This window comes from Molossus molossus, unplaced genomic scaffold, assembly GCF_014108415.1.
Source record: "Molossus molossus isolate mMolMol1 unplaced genomic scaffold, mMolMol1.p scaffold_m16_p_22, whole genome shotgun sequence".
Classification (NCBI taxonomy): Eukaryota; Metazoa; Chordata; class Mammalia; order Chiroptera; family Molossidae; genus Molossus; species Molossus molossus.
In genome coordinates, this window is record NW_023425358.1 from 19413321 (window position 1) to 19434151 (window position 20831).

The window sequence follows — 20831 nt, forward strand, 5'->3', positions numbered from 1 at the left end:
TTGAACCCCTACTTCACATCATACACGAAAATTAACTCAAAATGGATCAAAGACCTAAATGGAAGAGCTGAGACTACAAAACTCTAAGGAGCAAACATAGGCATCAATCTTCACGACCTTGGCTTTGTCGATGGATTTTTTTTTCTTAGTGTCACAGAATCAGTGAATTCAATGACAACATAAGCATGAGCAACAAAAGTAAAAGTATATAAAATGAACTTCATCGAGATTTAAAACTTTTGTGCATGAAAAGACACTATCAAGAAAGTGAAAAGGCAACCACAGAACGGGAGAAAACATTTGCAAATCATACATCTGATGGGAGTCTACTACCCAGAATATATTAAAACTCTTCCAACTTACCAGTAAAAAAGACAAACAACCTGCACAGAAAAGGGAACCCTTGTGCACTGCTGGTGGGAATGCAGATTGGTGCAGCCACTGTGGAAAACAGTATGGGGATTCCTCAAAAAATTAAAAATAGAACTGCCTTATGATCCAGCAAGTTCACTTCTGAGCATATATTTTAAGAAACCCAAAATACTAATTCAAAAAAATATATGCACCCCTGTGTTCATTGCAGCATTATTTACAAGAGCCAACAGATGGAAGCAACCCAAGTATCCATCAGCAGACAATTGGATAAAGAAAATATAGTACATATGCACAATGGAATATTACTCGGCCAAAAAAAATAATGAGATCTTACTATTTGTTGTCTCAGCTTTAAGTATTCAGGAAAATAGGAACACTGGTAGTTACCTTTTTTCAGCATCCTACCTAGCAAGAATGGACGGCTCAATTCAGATTCAACCTGACCCAGAATTCAGCCAGGAAAGAGCTTTTACAAAACTCTAAATTGGTCCAGTCTCCCTTTTGGTGCTGGATGGAGAAAGACCATAAAGAAGAGGAAAACTGGCCATAGCCAGTGACACTGTGCCCCTCTGAGAACAGTGGGCACTTTGTACCTGCTGGCTAAGGCGGAAAGCTGAAGCCACGCCCTGTGACATCTCAGAAAATGTCCCTTCTCTCTCTGCCCTTGGATTTGGCACTGGATTCTCAGAAATGACAACAAAAGCATCAGCCACAAAAGAAAAGAAGATAAATTGAACTTCATCACGATTTAAAACTTTCTGTGCATTGGAGGACATTACCAAGAAAGTGAAAAGACAACCTACTGAATGAGAGAGCGTATTTGCAAATCATTTATCTGACAAGGGTCTAGTATCCAAAATGTATATCTGACAAGGGTCTAGTACCCAAAATATATAACCTTCTTCTCTAGCTAGGCTAAGGTGCTGAAGCAACCCAGGGAGCAAGGGTCCTCATGTTCACCATCATCTTATCTATCGTTCCAATGACACTGCATGTTTTCAAATAAATCCATTTGAACTTCACCACCACTCAGTGGGGTAGGCAAGACAGCACTTGTTGCCCCGTCTTAGCCAGGTGGAACTGAGCTCTGGAGAGGTGAAGCAACAGGTCACCTGCTGGTGAGCAGCGGAGCAGACCAAGAGCCCAGGCTGCTCCACAACCCCATGCTTCCTCCAAACAGTCTCCTCAGCAGTTTTCTTACCAAGGTCCTACTTTCCTTCTGTTATCCCTTATCATTCACGTTGTCTTGTTTTTTCTTTTCACTGTTGTTTTAACCTTTATGAGACTGACAATCACCTTGGGGATTAAAAACAAACAAAGGCCAGGCAAAACCTATAAGCAAACTTTTTTCTCTTCCCATCATCGTTTGGGCTATCACGGGGCTACCTCAGAACTTCAGCGGTTTTGTTTCACCATCAGAAGAAGCTGACTCACACAATTTTAAGGAAGGAGATGCGAAGGGAAGAAGAGATACAAGCCCTGGGCGGTTCTTAAGTACACGCCCATGGCCAGCCAGTCCCTGGGGAATCTCAGCCGTGCACACGGGGGCCTGCAGCTCCAGGTTGGCAGGGAGACAGGGTGAATGATATGGGCACCAGCCCCAGTGGTTGAGTTCAGGGCGAGTAGAAAATTCCCTAGAGCAGCGGTTCTCAACCTGTGGGTCGCGACCCCTTTGGGGGTCAAACGACCCTTTCACAGGGGTCACCTAAGACATAACAGTAGCAAAATTACAGTTATGAAGTAGCAACAAAAATAATTTTACGGTTGGGGTCACCACAACATGAGGAACTGTATTAAAGGGTCACGGCGTTAGGAAGGTTGAGAACCACTGCCCTAGAGGGTTAGTGACTAAAGTCTCAGGGAGCTGATCTCAAGCAAATATAAGAAATCTTGTGGAGAGAAGAGGACAGGGATCTGGAGTCAGAGGTCTGGGTTCTGTTCCTGATTCAGGGTCCTGAGTAAGTACCTTCCATCCCCAGGGTTTTCATTTCTTCATCCACAAAGAAAAAGGGAGACTCTCTGACGTCCCTTCAAGAGCTGACTGTTCATGTTCAAGTGCCTGAGAAACGTCACCTGGAGCCAGCTTCTGACCCTGAGAGGGCACAAAGGCCACGGCTACATCCAAGTCTGGGGTCAGCCCTCCGACCTCCCTAACTCCCTTCCAGTTTTCTATAGAGAACAGCTTTCACGGAACTTCTTGAACCTGTTACATTTTCGACCTTCCCCACAGTGGCGGATAAGGAGTTCCGTGTGTTGGCCCCTCGATGCATGAAATAGGACTTCACCCTAAGGAGCAAGACGGCTTCAGGGACTGAGTTCACGGACACATACAGCGCTGCCCCGTGGCGGGCCAGCATGTGCTGAGGGGCGAGAGTGGCAGGTTCTGAGACAGCCAGTGCCCAGCCTCGCCGGGCAGTGGACTCACCGAAATCTTGGTGAAAATGTAGAGCAACAGGGACAGGATGGAGAGGTATATCTGGATGCGCTTGCCGCCAAATCGCTTCCTCAGGTACTCCGGCATCGTCACCACCTGCGTGGGGTGTAAGGGAGGTCACTGCCAGCCAGAGCGGCCAGAAGGCCCAGAGCAGGCAGAACAGTGGCATCCACCGTGGTGGCAGAGATGCGATCAAGGCTTCAACCTTGTTGGTCAGAGAAGTCTGTGATGTGGCCAAAGGCTGTCCTCCGGCCATTTGCTCGTTTCAGTCCCACGTGCCTTACTGCAGAGGGAACTGCGTATTATCCCAGGACTTAGAAGGTGCCTGATAAACACATGTTTTAATGAATAGGTGACTGCACACAACGAAGGAGGCAGATCTTTGCCCTGGAGGAGGAGGGGAGAAAGAGATAGATAGATGATAGATAGATAGATAGATAGATAGATAGATAGATAATAGACAGATAGATAGATGATAGATAGATAGATAGATAGATAGATAGATAGATAGATGATAGATAGATAGATAGATAGATAGATAGATAGATAGATAGATAGATAGATAGATAGATAGATAGATAGATAGATAGATAGATAGATAGATAGATAGATAGATAGATAGATAGATAGATAGATAGATAGATAGATAGATAGATAGATATAGATAGATAGATAATTTCTACACAAAGCACCTGCCGTGACAAGACATCATGACAACAGTAGCATCTTTTCAGTGCATCAAACAAGGTGGCCAGCTGGGTGTGTGTGCTTCACCCTGCTCTGCACACAGGCCTTAACAAGGATTGTGGCTGCGGGCCTGCTCAACTGTTCTCCTAGATTCTTTCTGCAAATTCCAACCACGCTCTGTCTTGTTCCCCTAACCCTGGGCCTGCTCTCTCCTGGGATCAGACACCTGTCACCAACAGCCTCTAGAAGGTGCACAGACTGCCCTGTGTTTCTTCCCTATTGCTGTCCATAGACGCACACATAGCAGGTACTCATCACAGTTCACTAAAGAGATGACACTACGCTGCCTTAGGTAAAATGTCAGAGGGCTTTCTCCAAGAGTAGGAGCATGAATTTGATAGCTGAGTACCACGGCCTGCTCAGAGAACAAACCTGCAGATGTCTATAAGTGAAGGGGAAGTATGAGCCTTTGTTCATGCTGCCCCCCTTCCAGGGGCAGAGGCGCACAGTGCCTCGTAAACACCCAGCCCTAGAGGGCAGGATGCTTCAGAGGGCTCTGAATGCAGTGAGGCTGCTTAGGAGGACTTCCTAGAGGGACACATTGTGGCTTAGGGGGTCTAATTCATGTCCCTAAGAGAAATCAGGAACCTGATAGCCTGGGGAAGAAAGCCAAGACACAGGCTTTCTCTGCCATTTATCCTGAAGTCTCCTCTGCCTTCCAAGAGGACCAAGCTCATGTGTGTGTGTGTGTGTGTGTCTGTGTGTGTACACATGCATGTGCAGTAGATGGAATAACAGTTACTTACCCCAGCCTTAATGTAAATAGGGACAAACACCCAGCCCAGCACAACCACCAAAATCAGGGCCTAAAACCAAAAAAGAAATGGAGTCAGATCATGCTGCCTGGGGCCCCCCAACTACTACAGAACCAATCACCCCGCGGTTTCTCTTCGGGCTGGAGGGGCCTTGCTGCCTGACTGGCCGATGGGAAGGGCAGTTGAGCAACAGTGGAGAGGACCTTTGGTGACTGCCCAGTGACAGCACAACTTCCTTTTCCTTTCCTGGTTTACCAGGAGTAAAATACCATTTAGAGATCTTTTAAAAAAATTAATAATAATAACCATGGAAATCTGGTGGTAAGCATTTCCAAACCTCCAATATGGCTGAAAGGGTAGCGGAGTGCTTGGCCTTTTTTTTTTTCTTTTTTTTTTTTTTTTCAATCTTTATTGTTGAAAGTATTACAGGTGTCCCTCCTTTTTTCCCCCATTGACACACTCCTCCCTGCTTCCGCCCTGCCTTTGCTTCACCGTGTGTTGTCTGTGTCCATTGGTTATGCATATACACATATAAGTTCTTTGGTTTGTCTCTTCCCACCCTCCAATCCCTTCCCTCTGAGGTTTGTCCATCTGTTCCCTACTTCCATGTCTCTGGATCTATTTTGTTCATCAGTTTATTTTGTTCATTATGTAGTGTTTGGCTTTTTAAGAGGAAACAGGAACACTATTGCCATCGTATGGGTGGTTTTCTCATGCTATTCTGATGGAAGGGAGGTGGGACCCTGGGGCTCCTGAAACTGGGCTCCTCCTCCATCTGCACCTCAGGGTGGCCGGGAGAGGTTCTCTGACGTCTACAGCACCCACCTCTGAGCAAAGATTGAACTGGCGGACTGCTCAGCCCCTTCCAGCACCAGGACTGGGTCTCTGAGGGTACTCACATTCCACTCAAAGCCCCCGGTGGCAATGCCTGCAGCTGCTCCTGTCCCGGCCAGCCCCACAAAGTGGCCACTTCCGATGTTACTGGCGAAGAGAGAAGCTCCGATCTGGAAACACAAAGATAAAGTAGGGTGAGGACTCCATGCTCCATCAGGACACTCGGGGGTGAGCCTCGGAGAGAAGAGACATGTCAGCCAAGAGAAGGACGGGAAAGAGCAGAGCCAGGCCAGGAACTTGACTGTGCAGGAGTCTGTCAGGGCTGCTGGTTCTGGAGGTGGTTGTGAGGACCGTGAAGAGGAAAAGGACAGGACTAAGGAAGTGACAGTAGGCTGTTTCCCCAAATCAGATGGTCTGTGAGTCCTTGGTGAGCCCAGAGCGCAATGGCGAAGAAGACATGGGAAGCCGCAGCCCCCAGGCCTCCCCTAGAAGTCTCCCGAGAGATTGTGCTCGGGAGCAGGGCCTATACCAGTCATCCCTGTGCCCCCCAGCACCCCTGACTTGGGACCTTGACCAACATAGGCTCTCAGTCAATGGGGACAGTTTGGTAAAGGAACCATTTGAAAGGAAGCCTCTTGGCCTCAGTCCCATAACCTGTCAGAGAAGAGAGTCAGAGCCTGTTTTCCAAGTGACTCCTAGCTGTCAAATCCTGTGATTCCATGCACTCCCAAGTAACAACAGGTGATATTAATAATAATAATACTTCTCTAAATTGATATATTTTTATTTTTACAAAGATCCCAGAGACCCCACAGACACATGCACAAAACAGTGCATTTTTTCAATATGTCTCCTATGTCTCAGTACACAGGTCAAAAGACAGATTGGAAGAATATATATTAAATATCCGAGAGTGAAAACCTGGAAGGGGAAAATACCCCGTGAAACAAGGTAGGAATCCTGCCGTGACCAGTCACAATACTGTGCCATCAACTCACCCGCATCAGAGACCCAGGAGAACTCCAGGAAGTTCAGAGTCCCTTAATACCCAGGGGGAAAGGGGATAGCAGTATTTAATAAATACCAAACTAGTATAATTATCCTCATCCTTGCTAAGCAAATGGGAGGAGGCTTGTAGTTCTTTGTCTGTCCCTAAGAGGGTCCAAATCTGGAACAAAACACATATTCCCCAAAACACAGACAGATCAGTCCAAAAAGCTATCCTAACTGTACCAGACCCTGCGCCCAACATAAGGCAGTGGGTACTTAGGGCCACGTCAGAGGAGAGGGAGATCCCTGAAGGCTCAGCTGAAAGAAGGTCTCTGAAATCATGAGGAGATAATGGAATAAGGGCCTTCATTCATTCATTCATTCATTCATTCATTCACTCAACAAATATTAATTTAGCATTTGCTCAACGTGCCAAGAACTGTTCTGGACATTCGGGATTGGCTATGAGGACCACAGGCAAAACCCCTCCTCTCCATAAGCTTATATTCTAACAGAGAAAACATAAATAAATAAACCAAAAAAAAAAAAAATCAGAGATTGGTAAGCGCTGTGAAGAAGATAGAGAAGGTGTGATAGGAAGACTGTTTTCCACTGAAGGGTGGAGCAAGTTCCCTCTGTGGGGGTTGACCTCTAAGCTGGGATCAGAATGATAAACGCAGTCAACCATTCTGAGATCAGAGGGAAAGCATTCCAGCAAAGCCAAGACCCCAGAGTGGGAAGGTCATCACGGCTGAGAGGCAGGACGAAGGTCAGAGTGGCTGGAGCGTGGTGGGCAAGGAGGAGGGTGGTATGAGACGAGGCTGGAGAGCTGGGTGGGGATGCATCCCACAGGTCCTAGCAAGCCAGGATAGGAAATGCAGATTTTATTGCAAGAGTGATGGGAAGCCACTGGCGGGTTTTAAGCAGGGTAGGGACAGAATCCAATTTGCTTTTATTTTGCTCTCAAGCGTGTGGAAAGTGTAGTGTTGGGGACAAGGGAGAAGAGAGAAATCATGCAGGAGTCCACTGTCACATCTGGACACGGATTTGGTCTTCAGTGGTAGCAGTAGAGACAAAGACAATCGTAAAAATTAGGGTCTGTTTTAGAAACAAAGTTGAGGGGCCTGTTGATGCATCAAATGTGGAAAATGATGGGAAGAGGAATCAAGGGTAACTTCCTGATCCGGGACTTGAATAACTGGGTAGACACCATCCATTAAAGGGAAACTGGGTACTTTGATTATTGCCACTTAAGAGTTTTAATTTTGGGCCGTCTGTACTTTAAAGTGTGTTGCACACTGTAGGCCTGCTTTCCTTTTAAAAGAATAGGCCCTGCAAAGTTTGCAAAAGAAGTTAAATTACTATTGCCTCTGCCTGTAAGTGGAATTCTCGGGGTGTGAGAAGTTCTACTGGCCCAGACTGCAAAACGTTAAAATGCTTTGTGTGTTCGAAGAAAAAGAAGGAAGAGAAGGAGGGAAGGAAGGAAGAAAAGGAGGAGGAGGAGGAAGAGGAGGAGGAGAAGTAGGAGAAACTGGGAAGAAAGCAGGCTATTTAGAGATCCATCTTTTTCTCCTCAAAGCTTGATGGGGATAACAGTCCACCTTTAATCAAAATTCCCTTATGCACACAGCCTGCCTGTCCTGACCCATTATCTTTTCATTTATCATCTCTCCCTTGATAAATTATTAAGCCTAATGTACTATTAAGGGCATAATTACCAGTAATGATTAACTGCATTAGATTAACCTAAGTTCAAGTCCTCTCCAACATCCCCCCAAAGGGATACATTGGACTCTAAGCAGTTGCAGGCTTTCTTGAGGTACCACCTCACCAACGGATGGAATGGGGGCCAGGAAAGCTTTGGGGGTACCAGATGAACTGGGCTCAGATTCAGTTCACTTCTGTCAGGGACACTGCTGTTCTCCCACGTGCTCACCTCGGCCTCATCCTCCACTCCTCCCTTTGCCCATGGCCTGCACTCAGTCGCTTACCGAAACCTGGCCCTGCCCCCACAATGTCATGGGAATGAGCGCTTTTTATATCGCCCTTGCTGACTGTCGTGTCTCTCAACAGGACCATAGCAATAGGCTTCTAGATGATCTCTAGTGACCCCCATCCACATAGCCAGTTACCTCCCCAAAGCACAACTTTGATCAGGTCACATTCCTATTCAGAGGCCTTCCCACACACTTCCCAAGTGGCCTTCTTGGCAGCTCCAAGTTTAAAGGCAAACTCCCTAGAAATTCAGCAAGGTTTTAGCAAAAGTCCCCTCCGTGATACGGTAGCATTGCCTTATAAATTAGGGTTTGGACACTTTCTTGACCTTACTATCTGGGTGATCATAACGTCTGCAAGCTTCAGTCTTCTCTCATGACCGGGTTGTCCAGGAGCCAAATAAGAGCATGAATAAGTAATGACTGTCACTCAGCTGGCCCTCAATACTTTCTATCCTTCAAGAGGACAACCACTTCACCCTCAAAGGCAATTTACAAAAACTACAATGAACACTATTATGGTCTGAATTATGTTCCCCAAAAGTTTATACATGGGAGTTCTAATCTCCACTGTGACTGTATTTGGAGATAGGGTCTCTAGGGAGGTAATTAGGGTTGAATTAAGTCATAGGTGAGTCTCTAATCTCATAGGACAGGTCATGTGAGAGAAGCAGCCATGTGAGTACCCAGAGAGACGGCAGATGTCTACAAGCCAGGAAGAGAGGTCTCACCAGAAACCCACATCTTGGATGTATAGCCTCCAGAACTGTAAAAAATATAGACATTTCTGTTGTTTAGGCCATCCAGTCTGGGATATCGTCTTATGGCAGCCGGTGCAAGCTAATACAGACACCATTGCATTATCGTCTACACTCCCACGCCAGGTTTTCGCTGCCCTTCTTCTCGCTGGGGCTCATCAACAATGCTGTCATCACTCTGATGTCCCAAACACTCTCCCTGTTCAGTCCTCACCCCCGTTCGTGTCCATATGAAATCATGCCCCATCCAGGGAGTCACCCAGTGACGTGTTCTTCTTTATAATTTCCTCCCACATTCCTTCTGAGCACAGGATTGTAGACTTGATCTAAAATTTCCCCAGCTTGACCTTGCTTCTAACTTCTTTCCAAGCCTTCCTCATCCCCTATGGGGGTCAAGAAACCATTACAAGTATTAAGATTGTTTTGCCATCTCGATGCAAGATGAGCTGGGTCTAACCAAACCCGACAGGTTTGATAGCATGGTAACTGGGGAATAACATACTGTCACATCACAAAAGGCAAAAAGACTGTTTTCCTTTGACATTGGGGAATTCACAATCACGTTTCACTGCATCCATTTCTTATATTAGAAAGTTGGCAGGAAAGGAAACATGTGGAGAAATTATAGAAGCATAGAATCTTCCAGAGTTGGATGGACCCACAGATGTCACAGCTTGAATCCCCTCTGCAAACTCCCCCCAAAGTGATGATCAGCTTCTGGATGCATACCTCTAGAGACAGAGAACCCCACACCTTAAAAGGCAACTGAATCCATAATGGAACAACTCCAATGGTTAAAATGTCCATCTTTACCTTGAGCTGAAATTTGCCAATTAGTCCTTCCTGTGTCCTCTGGAGTGATACAGAACAAGTTAAATCTCTCCTCCACAAGCTAGTCCTTCCAATACGTGAGGACAGGGGTCGTACCCACCCTCAAACCCTCTTCCTGTTCTAATGCGTCTGCTCCTCACTGTCCATGGACTTAGATCTCACCATCCTTGTTGCTCTCTGCTTTCCCTCAGTCCCAGCTGTCCCCAAGTGGGCCTCAGACCCAAATGGACCACTCCAGACATGGAGCAGGCTGCCCTTCTTGACTTCCCATCTGGTTTTAGCATCAAGTGACTTCGCATCCTCTTTTAAACCCGCCTGCTCAGCCATGGGGCCTTGGCAGTGGTGAGGACTAAGCCGGGCCCTCTCATTCCCATCACTGTCAGAGAATTTACCTCTAAATTATTGGACCGTTTACCAAGAACAGATTTCCTCTCGTTGCCATTTAGACTCGATAACGCTAACTTGGCCTTAACAATACAGTGACTCTATCACTGAAAGGTTTTTCAGTTCAGTTGTTCCAGGGTTTGGCACAAATCTGATGTTTCCTTATGAGCATCTCTGAAGGGAAAGCTATTTAAACCACCACGGAAAACGGCTGACCAGTTCATTTCTCTTACCAACTAATGTCAGAATCTAGAAGGTAGCAGAGACTGCAACTACCTCTGGAACCAAAGGCAGGCATTAGTCTATGTAATGATCACCCCTTCAGTGCTTAACTGAGCCCTAGAAATGGGCTCTGAACCAAAGCTACTCACAGAGTGTTCTGCAGGCATCAGCTTCACCTGGGAGCTTATGAGACCTGCACGTCCTCAGCCCCCATCCCAGACCTACTAATTCAGTCATCGGCTCTCCAGGTGATTCTTGTGCACGATAAAGTTTGAGAAGCTGGCCTAGACTGCATTGAAAGTTACTGTTCCAGACATATAGATCAATGGAACAGAACAGAGAACCCAGAAATTGACCCAAGACATTATGCTCTACTAATATTTGACAAAGGTGACAAGAGCATACAACGAAGTAAAGATGGCCTCTTTAATAAATGGTGTTGGGAAAATTGGACAGCTACATGCAAAAAATAAATAAATAAAACTAGACCCCAATTTACACCATACACAAGAATAAACTCAAAATGAATGAAAGACTTAAATATGACTTGTGAATCCATAAAAATCCTAGAAGAAAATGTAGGCAACAAAATTACAGACATCATATGCAGCAGCATTTTCAGTGATACAATGCCTAATGCAAAATAAAAAAAGGGAAAAATTAATACATGGGACTACATTAAACTAAAAAGCTTCTGCACAGCAAAAGAAACAACCATCAAAATGGAAAGGGAACCCACTATACGGGAGAGCACAATTGCCAACGATACTTGAGATAAGGGGTTAATTTCCAAAATACATAGAGTACTCATACAACTCAACAAAAGGAAGACAAGGAACCCAATTTAAAAATGGGCTGAAGCCCTGGCCAGTTTGGCTCAGCAGTTAGAACGTCGGCCTGCAGACCGGAGAGTCCCGGGTTCAGTTCCCTCTAGGGGCACGTACCTCAATTGCAGTTTGTCTCTGGCCCCGGTTGGGGTCGTGTGGGTGGCAACCACTCGATGTGTCTCTCTCACATCGATGTTTCTCTCTCTCTCACCCCCCTCTCCCTCCTGCTCTATCTCAAGATAAATGCAAAAGTGTCCTTGGGTAAGGAAAAAAAAAAAAATGGGCAGAAGACCTAAATATACACCTCTCCAAACAGGACATACAAATGGCCAAGAGACATATGAAAAAATGCTCAACTTCACTAATCATCAGAAAGATGCAAATTAAAACAACAATGAGGTATCACTTCACACCTGTCAGAATGGCCGCCATCAACAAATCATCAAATAACAAGTGTTGGCGAGGGTGTGGAGAAAAGGGGACTCTAGTACACTGCTGGTGGGAATGCAGACTGGTGCAGCCGCTATGGAAAACACTATGGTGTTACCTCAAAAAGTTAAAAATTGAACTTCCATTTGACCTACTAGAATATATCTAAGACTGAAACACCAATCAGAAAGTATACATGTACCCCTATGTTCATAGCAGCACTATTTATAATTGGTAAGATCTGGAAACAGCCCAAGTGTCCATCAGTAGATGAGTGGATAAAAAAGCTGTGGTACATATACACAACGGAACACTATGCAGCTGTAAGAAAGAGAGATCTCTTATCCTTTGAGACGACGTGGTGGGACCTGGAGAGTATTATGCTAAGCAAAATAAGCCAATCTCACTTATTTGTGGACTATAATAAAAAAAATAAGCTGATGAACAAAATAGACCCAGAGACATAGAAAGAAGTACAGTTCAGACTGACAAACCTCAGAGGAGGGGGAGGGATGACATAAACCAAAGAGCTTATATGAACATATGTATAACCAACGGGCGTAGACAACAATGCTGGGGAGGGGAGGGGATTAGGAGGAGAGGATTAAAGAGGAGGTTGCTGCTCCCTCTTTAAACTTTTTTTGACTTCTCTTACAGAACAGGAGCATAATGACTACAAAATTGGGAGGCTAGGACGTGGGGGACAAAATGTTTGAGGTGAAAGAGGCTCTCTCTCCAAAGCGCCCTACTTAATCTCCAGAGTTTTAAAGGTCTGTTACTGTCCTAGCCAGGTAGCTCAGTTGGTTAGAGTATTGTCCCGATACACCAAGGTTGTGGGTTTGATCTCCAGTCACGGCACATACAAGAATCAACCAATGAATGCATAAACAAGTGGACCAAATTGATGTTTCTCTCTCTCTCTCTCTCTCTCTCTCTCTCTCTCTCTCTCTCTCTCTCTCCCCCTCTCTCTCAAATAAATAAATAAAGGTCTGTTACCATGGCACTCATGCTACCATTTTCCCACAATGAGTTTGTATAATTATCTAATCAGAACACAATTTTTTTAAACTTTTAAAAATAAAGGGCAACAATCCCAGAACTGTCTCAGATTCACTTACACAGCCTGAGGCCTGAGCATAAAACATGCAGGAAAGTTATCTGTTTGTTGGGGGGGGGGGGTTAGAAAAGATATGAAAATGTCACTGAACACTAACTAAAAGTTTGTCTTGTGCAACAGAAAATATAAAATAGACATCTTAGCCCAGAATCTGATGTTAGAATTATCTTGGAAATGATTAAGGTCAACCCTTCATTTTCAAATGAAAACAAAACAATAGCCCAGGAAGAAAGTAATTCAAGAGTATGTGTTGCTCTGGCCTGTTTGACTCAGTGGTTGGATAATCAGCCCAGAGGCCAAGGGTCACGGGTTCAATTCCCAGTCAAAGGTATATACCCCAGTTTGGGGTCATGCGGAGGCAATCAATCTATTATCTCACTCATATAGATGTTTCTTTTTTCTCCCTCCCTCTCTCCCTTCCACTCTATCTAAAAATTAATGGAAAAATATTCTTGGGTGAGGATTAACCCAAAAAATTAATAAATAAAGAGCATGCAGTAATTTTATTTTTATATCCATACCCTCAGGAAAGTAATCGCGCATGTGTACACTGAGGACTACTAACCCAGAAGTCAAGAATTGCCTAAGTCACGGCAGCTGAACTTGGTCTGCACCTCCCAGGAGGCCCCAGGGCCAGTGCACTCAGTAGACAGCTTCAGACCACTTCCGAAGCACCACCCAACCACCTCCACAAGTTACACATTCAAGAAGTAGACTCAGCAGGCACCAGAGCCCCAATGAAGTAAGTCCTGCTCCATGGAGTGGGCCCTCGCACAGCTTATCCTCCACAGTGGTTGCAGCCAGTCCTTGCAACCAATGGGCCTGGGTGGTAAATCTCTCTCACTGACATGCTAATAGCAATCACAGCTCAACTACAACAAGAGGATGTACACAGCCCACATGGGGGTCAGCATGGTGTGGAGTGCACCTGGAATGCCCAGCTTGGGTGAACAGGAAGGCTGTGCCACTGAACCCCACAAGACACCTATTATATAGGGTCACTCTAACAAGCCCAGAAGACATAGCAGTTCTACCTACCACATAGGAACAAACACAGGGAGGCTGACAAAATAAGGAGACCAAGAAACATGTCCCAAATGAAAGAACAGAACAAAATTCTAGAAAAATACCTAAACAAAATGGAGACAAACAATCTACTAGATGCAGAGTTCAAAACACTAGTTATATGAATGCTCAATGAACTTAGGGGAAGAGTAGTTGAACTTAGTGAGAACGTCAACAAAGAGATAGGAAACATAAAAATAGAACCAGAAACCATAAAAAAGAACCAGTCAGAAATGAATAATACATTAACTGAAATGAAGAATACATTACAGGGAATCAACAGTGGAAGCAGAGGATCAAATCAAAGATTTGGAAAATAAGGAAAAAGAAACTCAATCAGAACAGCAAAAAAGCAAATGAATCCAAAAAATGAGGATAGTATAAGGAGCCTCTGGGACAACTTCAAGCATACCAACATTCACATAATGATAGTGCCAGAAGGAGAAGAGAGAGAGCAAGGAATTGAAAATCTATGTAAAAAAAATAATGATGGAGAGCTTACTTAACCTAGTGAAGGAAATAAACATACAATTCCAGGAAGCACAGAGTTCCAAAAAGATGAACCCAAAGAGACCCACACCAAGACACATCATAATTAAAATGCCAAAGGTTAAAGACAAAAAGATAATCTTAAAAGCATCAAGAAAAAAAGTAGTTACCTACAAAGAGGCTCCCATAAGACTGTCAGCTGATTTCTCAACAGAAACTTCGCAGGCCAGAAGGAATTGGCAAGAAACGTTCAAAGGGATGAAAAGCAAGGACCTACAATCAAAAGTACTCTACCTGGCAAAGCTATCATTTAGAATCCAAGGACATATAAAGAGCTTCCCAGAAATGAAAGAGACAAAGAAATTCATCACCACCAAATCAGTATTACATGAAATGTTAAAGAGTCTTCTTGAAGAAGGAGGAGGAGGAGGAGAAAGATGACTAATAAAATGGCAATAAATACGTATCTATCAACAATTGAATCTAAAAAACAAAATAAACAAATAAACAAAATAGAAACAGACTCATAGGTACAAAGAACATTTAAACAGTTGTGGGAGGGCAGCCAGGGGAATGGGTGAAAAGGGTGAAGGGATTAAGAGGTACAAATTGGTAGTTACAGAAGTCATGGGGATGTAAAGTACAGCAACAGGAATAGTCAATAATATTGTAATAACTATACAATTTGTCAGATGGATGCAATATTTATTGGGATGATCACTTAGTAAGTTGTATAATGTCTAATCACTGGGTTGTACACCTGAAACTAATACAATATTGTATGTCAACTGTAATTAAAAAATGAAAATTATTTAAAGTAAAAAAAAAGTATTGCCTAAGTCAATGGACAACAGCTGCGTGTGTCTTCGTAGCTTAGCAATCAGAGGCTGCCACGGAATTTGAAAAAAGCACCCTGTATCACACTTGAAAGTATAGTTAAGTATAGGACAACCCTCTTTTTCTCCTCCTTTGAAGTACACTGAAAGGCTTCTGACCTGGTTTAATCTTGATTCTACCAGAGCAAATTATGCGACTGTGAGCCAATCACTTTACTGCCTTGACCCTCAGTTTCCTCCACTATAAATCCAGGATAAGAATCCTTCTTAACCTACTTCACAAGGGCATTCCCGGGCTTAAATGAAGTGACAAAATGAGACACTTCTAAGAAAGTTTTGCCCCACATATGTAAGTGATGCTGAAGAAACACTGGTGATGCTTCTACACAGCCCATGTTTTGACGGAATGACCCTGAATTTCCTGAGAGTCAGAGTGGTCATTTTCTCAGAGGGAGCAAGAGCTTCCCAGTTCAGATGGCAAATGCACTCAGCTAATTTCAGGAAACTGCTTTCTCTGTTCATGGGCCATGTAGTACCCAGGATGTCCAGAGCTCTGGAAATGACTGCTGCTCCCAGCTCCTGTCTTCCCTTCTAAGAAAGGGAAAGAAGATGACTATTACAGAGCCTCCTTGGAGCAAAGTGGGGGGCCAGGCCCTTCCTTCACTTTATCTTATTTCAATCTCACAACAGCCTGTGAGGTAGGTACTGTTTTCATCTTAATTTTACAGTTGAGAAAACTGAGGACCAAATCAGTGACATGATTTTTACATGGTCTTAAGAGCCCAATATGACGGACATCTAAGGGAGGTCAAAGGACCATGTTGACTTTCATCCTTCCCAGGCATCCTCTGAACCTCCGTGAAGAGGCACAGTGGAGTCAGACCCCTAAGCCTCTCACTGAGAACTCAGGAACAGCGTATGCATGTCTGCATCATGGGTGTTTTCAGATTCCTCCTGCTCTGGCCAGTTTGGCTCAGTAGTTAGAGTGTCTGCCCACGGACCAAAGAGTCTCAGGTTCGATTCTGGTCAAGAGCACATACCTCTGTTGCGCTTCATCCCCAGCCCTGGTCGGAGTTGTACGGGAGGCAGCCAGTTGATGTGTCTCTCTCACATCGATGTTTCTCTCGCTCTCTCCCTCACACTCTATCTGAAGACAAATGGAAAAATATCCTTGGGTGAGGATAAAAAAAAAATTTTTTTAAATCAGATTCCTCCCTTTTCTCTGGGAAACTGGTCTTTACTCTGAATTAACATTTTTTATTCCCTTCCTATGTTTTTATTGATTTTTTTAGAAGGAGAGAGAAACATCAATCAGCTGCCTCCTGCATGCCCCCTTCTGGGGATAGAGCCCACAACCCTGGCATGTGCCCTGACCTGTAATAGAACCAGGACCTCAAAGTCCATGGGACAATGCTTAATCCATTGAGCCACACCAGCCAGGCCTAAGGTTTCTCTTTATGGGGGAAGTTTGACCCTTGCCATTTCTCAGGGAATTACACTTCCTGAATTGGGACAGAGGAGAGGGTGGGACTTGTGTAGTCAGACTATTTTATTTCTGGGACTCTGGTAAATATTTAGACACGGGCCTTGCTCCAGACTCATCATAATTTCTGTTTACTCTACATCAGCTCACATTCCCCCATGGACAATGGGTGCCTTTCACTCATTATCTTCACCAACACCTCTCTTTGCTCCAAAAACCAAAGAGGCAGGGAACCAGGAAAATACTGCCAAAATTGGAATTTCCCCATATTTGGTTTATTTGTTGTGGGTTTTTTTGTTTCTTTTTGCAAAAGGCAGGTAAGCTTTTTTGTTGGCATTTATAGGTCAAGGAGGCTAGAGATCATCCTTCTTACCAATTAAGATGAGCTCATCTTTAAGATCATCAACTCCTTAGGGCTCCTGATCAATATGCATGATCTCTCCCCGACACTGGTCCTCTTTCAGTTCCTCAAGTATCTCAAACTCCTTCCCTCTTCAGGCCTTTGACCATTCTGCTCATTTTAATTAGATTGTTCTTTCTCCAATCTTCACATGGCTGCCTCCTTCGGTCCTTCAGGTCTAAATGCTCAGTCCTCGAAAGACCTTCCCTGACCCTCTTATGTAGGTTAAAAATAACCTCTCTCCTTCCCTCTCACCCTCGACTCAAATACATTCCCTGCTTAACACCTATCATGATTTGTAATTTTGGATAGATTTTATAAGAATGTGTGACACACACACACACACACACACACACACACACACACGCCAGCACCTAACACAGAATGTGGCACATAGTAGGTAATCAACATGCAGATGTAGAATGAAAGAATAGCAATGCATAAATGGATAAGTGACTGAATTCTCAGTTTAAGATGGAAGATCTAGAGATGAGATGCAATAATAATGAGGGTGATGACAATAAGAATATCTACCGCGGGTGGTACAAACTATATACTATTCTAATAGATTTACATGTATTAATTAATTTAATCTTCAAAACAATTCTATGAGGTGGGTGCTAGGATCCCTACTTTGCAATTGAGAAAACTGAGGCACAGAGAGGTTAAGTAACTTGCCCAAGGCCACAAAGCTAGAAATGGGTAGAGCTAGAATTCAAACCAAGGCAGCCTGGCTTCAGAGTCCATACTCTTAACCCCAACTGCAAAACACCTCCCTAGTAAAAAGTCCAATCAAAGATTTACAAATAGCTGACTCAAAATGTGCCGTGCCAATCAGTAGTAGACAGGAAAAGTCCAGATGCATTTCTTACGTGACTCATCCAAAGACTTCATCTTAACTGATCATTTCAGCACTCTTCTGACTTCGACCAACTAGAAATCTTTATTACAGATGGATCTCATGTAAGTTGGTCATCCCCTAAGATGATAACGGAGCTGAAAATGTTCTGTTGCCTAGTGACACTGTAGTTGTCTTCATGTCATAGCACAATGTCTTCCTCGTGTGTTTGCAGTGATGCTGGTATAAACAGACCTGCGCCCCAGCCGTAGAGAAGTACAGCACCTACAGTACATAATACTTGACCATTATAATAAAAGATTATGTTTCTGGTTTATGTATTTACTATACCATCATTATTTTAGAGAGTACTCTTTCTACTTATTAAAAGAAAAGTTGGCTGTAAAACAGTATGCCATGTTATACTGGCAGCAGCCTCGTACATCTTGTGTTGACTGCATCTCTTGATTGCATCATTTCTCTTATGCTTGATTTACATCTTGCATTGTTTTATAAATTTAGTGTAGTAGCTTAAGTGGACAGTGTTCATGGTGGACAGTGATGCCCTAGGCCTTCACGTTCAATCCCCACTCTCTCACTGCCTCACCCTGAGCAACTTCCAGTCCTGCAGCTCCACTCATGGTCCATGCCCCGCACAGGTGCTCCGGTGTTTATCTCTTATACTGTATTTGAACTCTACCTTTTCCATGTTTAGATACCCCAATACCTACCATCGTGTTCCACTCGCCTACAGTATTTAGCACAGTGACATGCAGTGCGGGCGCGCGGCCTAGGAGCCGCAGGCTAGACCCAACGGTCCAGGGGCGTGTGTGCTCTTCGACGTTCCCACAATGACCACATCGCCTAACGACGCCTGTCTCAAAACACAGTGACCTCGTCAAGTGGTGCGTGACTGGGATTTGCGTTTTCCTTTCTCAGTCAGTGGAAGTGCTAATGTGTCAGACGGGGAGAAGGCAGGAGCTTAGTAGTGAGTGGATAACTGGAACTTGGCGACACACCAGTCAGCTGATGCCTAGGAACACAAAGAGTACATGGGCTGGTGCAGTGGTTGTGTATTAATCCACAAAACTGCCCTGGCCGGTTTGGCTCAGCGGTTAGAGCGTCCGCTTGCGGTCCGGAGAGACCCGGGTTCGGTTCCCGCTAAGGGCATGTACCTCGGTTGTGGTTTCTCCCCGGCCCTGGTTGGTCATGCGGGTGGCAGCCACTCGATGTGTCCCTTTCACATCAATGTTTCCCTCTCTCTCTCTTCCTCTCTCTCCCTCCCACTCTATCTGTACAAAAAAATGGAAAAATGTCCTCAGATGAGGATTAAAAAAAAAATCCACAAAACTCTGAGGAAGAGACTAAGCCATAAAGAATGAAAGGAAAATGGCCTCATCGCACAGAGAGAGAAGGAGGGAGGGAGGGAGAGGACTTGAGGGAGGAAGAGAGGAAGAAAGGATGAGGAGAGAAGAGGAGGAAAAGGAGGGGGCCAGAGCAAGGCAGCAACTGGCACACTAAGCAAAACCCTCACGCTGGAGAAATAGAATCTCTATCTATGGGGACTGCCAAGCTCTGTAAAAGTTTGAGTCAAACTGAAAAAAGTCAAGTGTTTCAGACGGTGAAGAAGTATGACCACCCCATTCTTTACCAAGGGGTTCGATGTGGGCTGAAATTGGGCACTCTGATTTGGGCCAGGCTTGCATTTCCAGTTTTACTACCATGAGACTGGTAGTAAATAAATAAATAAGAACTTTCTCTGTATGCAGGAACAGAGAAACGCTGTTGGAGGCAGGCTTTGACTTGGACCCAGCACCTTCTTAACCTCCTGAATTCTTGCCACTGCACCAGAGAACAGAATGCGGCTGGGATGTCAGGTGATATCCACAAGGGGTCCAGCATGAGGGTCTGGGGACAAGTCTGTCTCCTCCCTCCCATTTATTTAATTCAGAACACATTTGTCAAGTGCCTACAGATGCAAGGCCCTGGACTAGGTGTTGAAAGAAATTTGAAAAAAGAGAGAGAGATAAAGAAAACGCGGGCTTGGCCCTGGGGTAAAGGAAAGAACACAGAGCTATACTCAAATGGGAAGCAAGCAGAGCAGGAAGAGAGGGCCACCTGGGCTTGGCAGCCACCTCCACCCAGGCTCATGAATGCCAAGTACTTGTCTGTCTTCCTCAGCCTTGCTCCCTTGGTGAGCTCTGCCTCTTCTGTGTGCATTCGCCTTCTCCCCGTTCTTCCTCTCTCTCTCTCTCTCTCTCTCTCTCTCTCTCTCTCTCTCTCTCTCGAGTTCCCACCCAGGTCTCAGGCCTGCCAGGCTCTTTCAGTGGCCCGGTGGCCACTCTGGTAGCATTCTATGGGGCTGAACTTTAATTGGATCATTAGGTTTTAGAGACTTAAGATACAATCCGATACATTTTACTCGAGAGAGTTTAAGACGTGTGAGATGCTGTCCTCTTTCCTCAGAGAAAATTTCCATCAGGGTCTCTGGTCAGCCCTAAATGAAAGAATGTATTGGTTTTCAGGTAAACCTTTAGACCATACCTATGGCTCTTATAAATTGTCATCTCAAAGGATAATTTATTCAGGAGAAAGAGACCTGAATAACCAGAAGAACAGAAAGAGTCCTCGCTCTGGCATTCTCTTGTGAACTTGGGCAACCCGGGTGGTTACCCATCATTCGCACTGGATCGCTGCGAATCAGTCAGATGGGTGACATGGCAGACCTTCAAAACTTCTGGTTGAACAAAGACAAGAGATAAACCTGAGCGTTTACTGTGTGCCAGGCAAGTGCTCTGAGACTGTGCGTGTGTCCTCACAACTTCAAGTAGGTACTAGTGTCCCTGTTATACAGATAACAAATGTAAGGCACAAAGACATTTAGTAACTGGTCCAGACGTTTAGTAGCTGGTCCAGGGTCACACAGCTAATAAGGGGCAGAGGCTGGATTCGAACCTAAGAAGCCTGACTCCAGCCCTGGCCGGTTTGGTTCAGCGGTTGGAGCGTCGGCCCCGGGGACCAGA

General features: G+C 44.8%; 1 protein-coding gene across 2 annotated transcripts in view; it reads right to left on the reverse strand.

Moving 5' to 3' along the window:
- The window catches only part of SLC5A1 (solute carrier family 5 member 1), a 59083-nt gene that overhangs the window by 25860 nt on the left and 12392 nt on the right, over positions 1-20831 (reverse strand). For both annotated transcript variants that reach the window (XM_036276587.1, XM_036276586.1), the window contains exons 3-5: positions 5211-5315; positions 4303-4362; positions 2801-2905 (exon numbers count right to left, since the gene is read on the reverse strand). In XM_036276587.1, coding sequence (XP_036132480.1) covers positions 2801-2905; positions 4303-4362; positions 5211-5315 — 270 coding nt within the window. The remainder of the gene's footprint in view (positions 1-2800; positions 2906-4302; positions 4363-5210; positions 5316-20831) is intronic.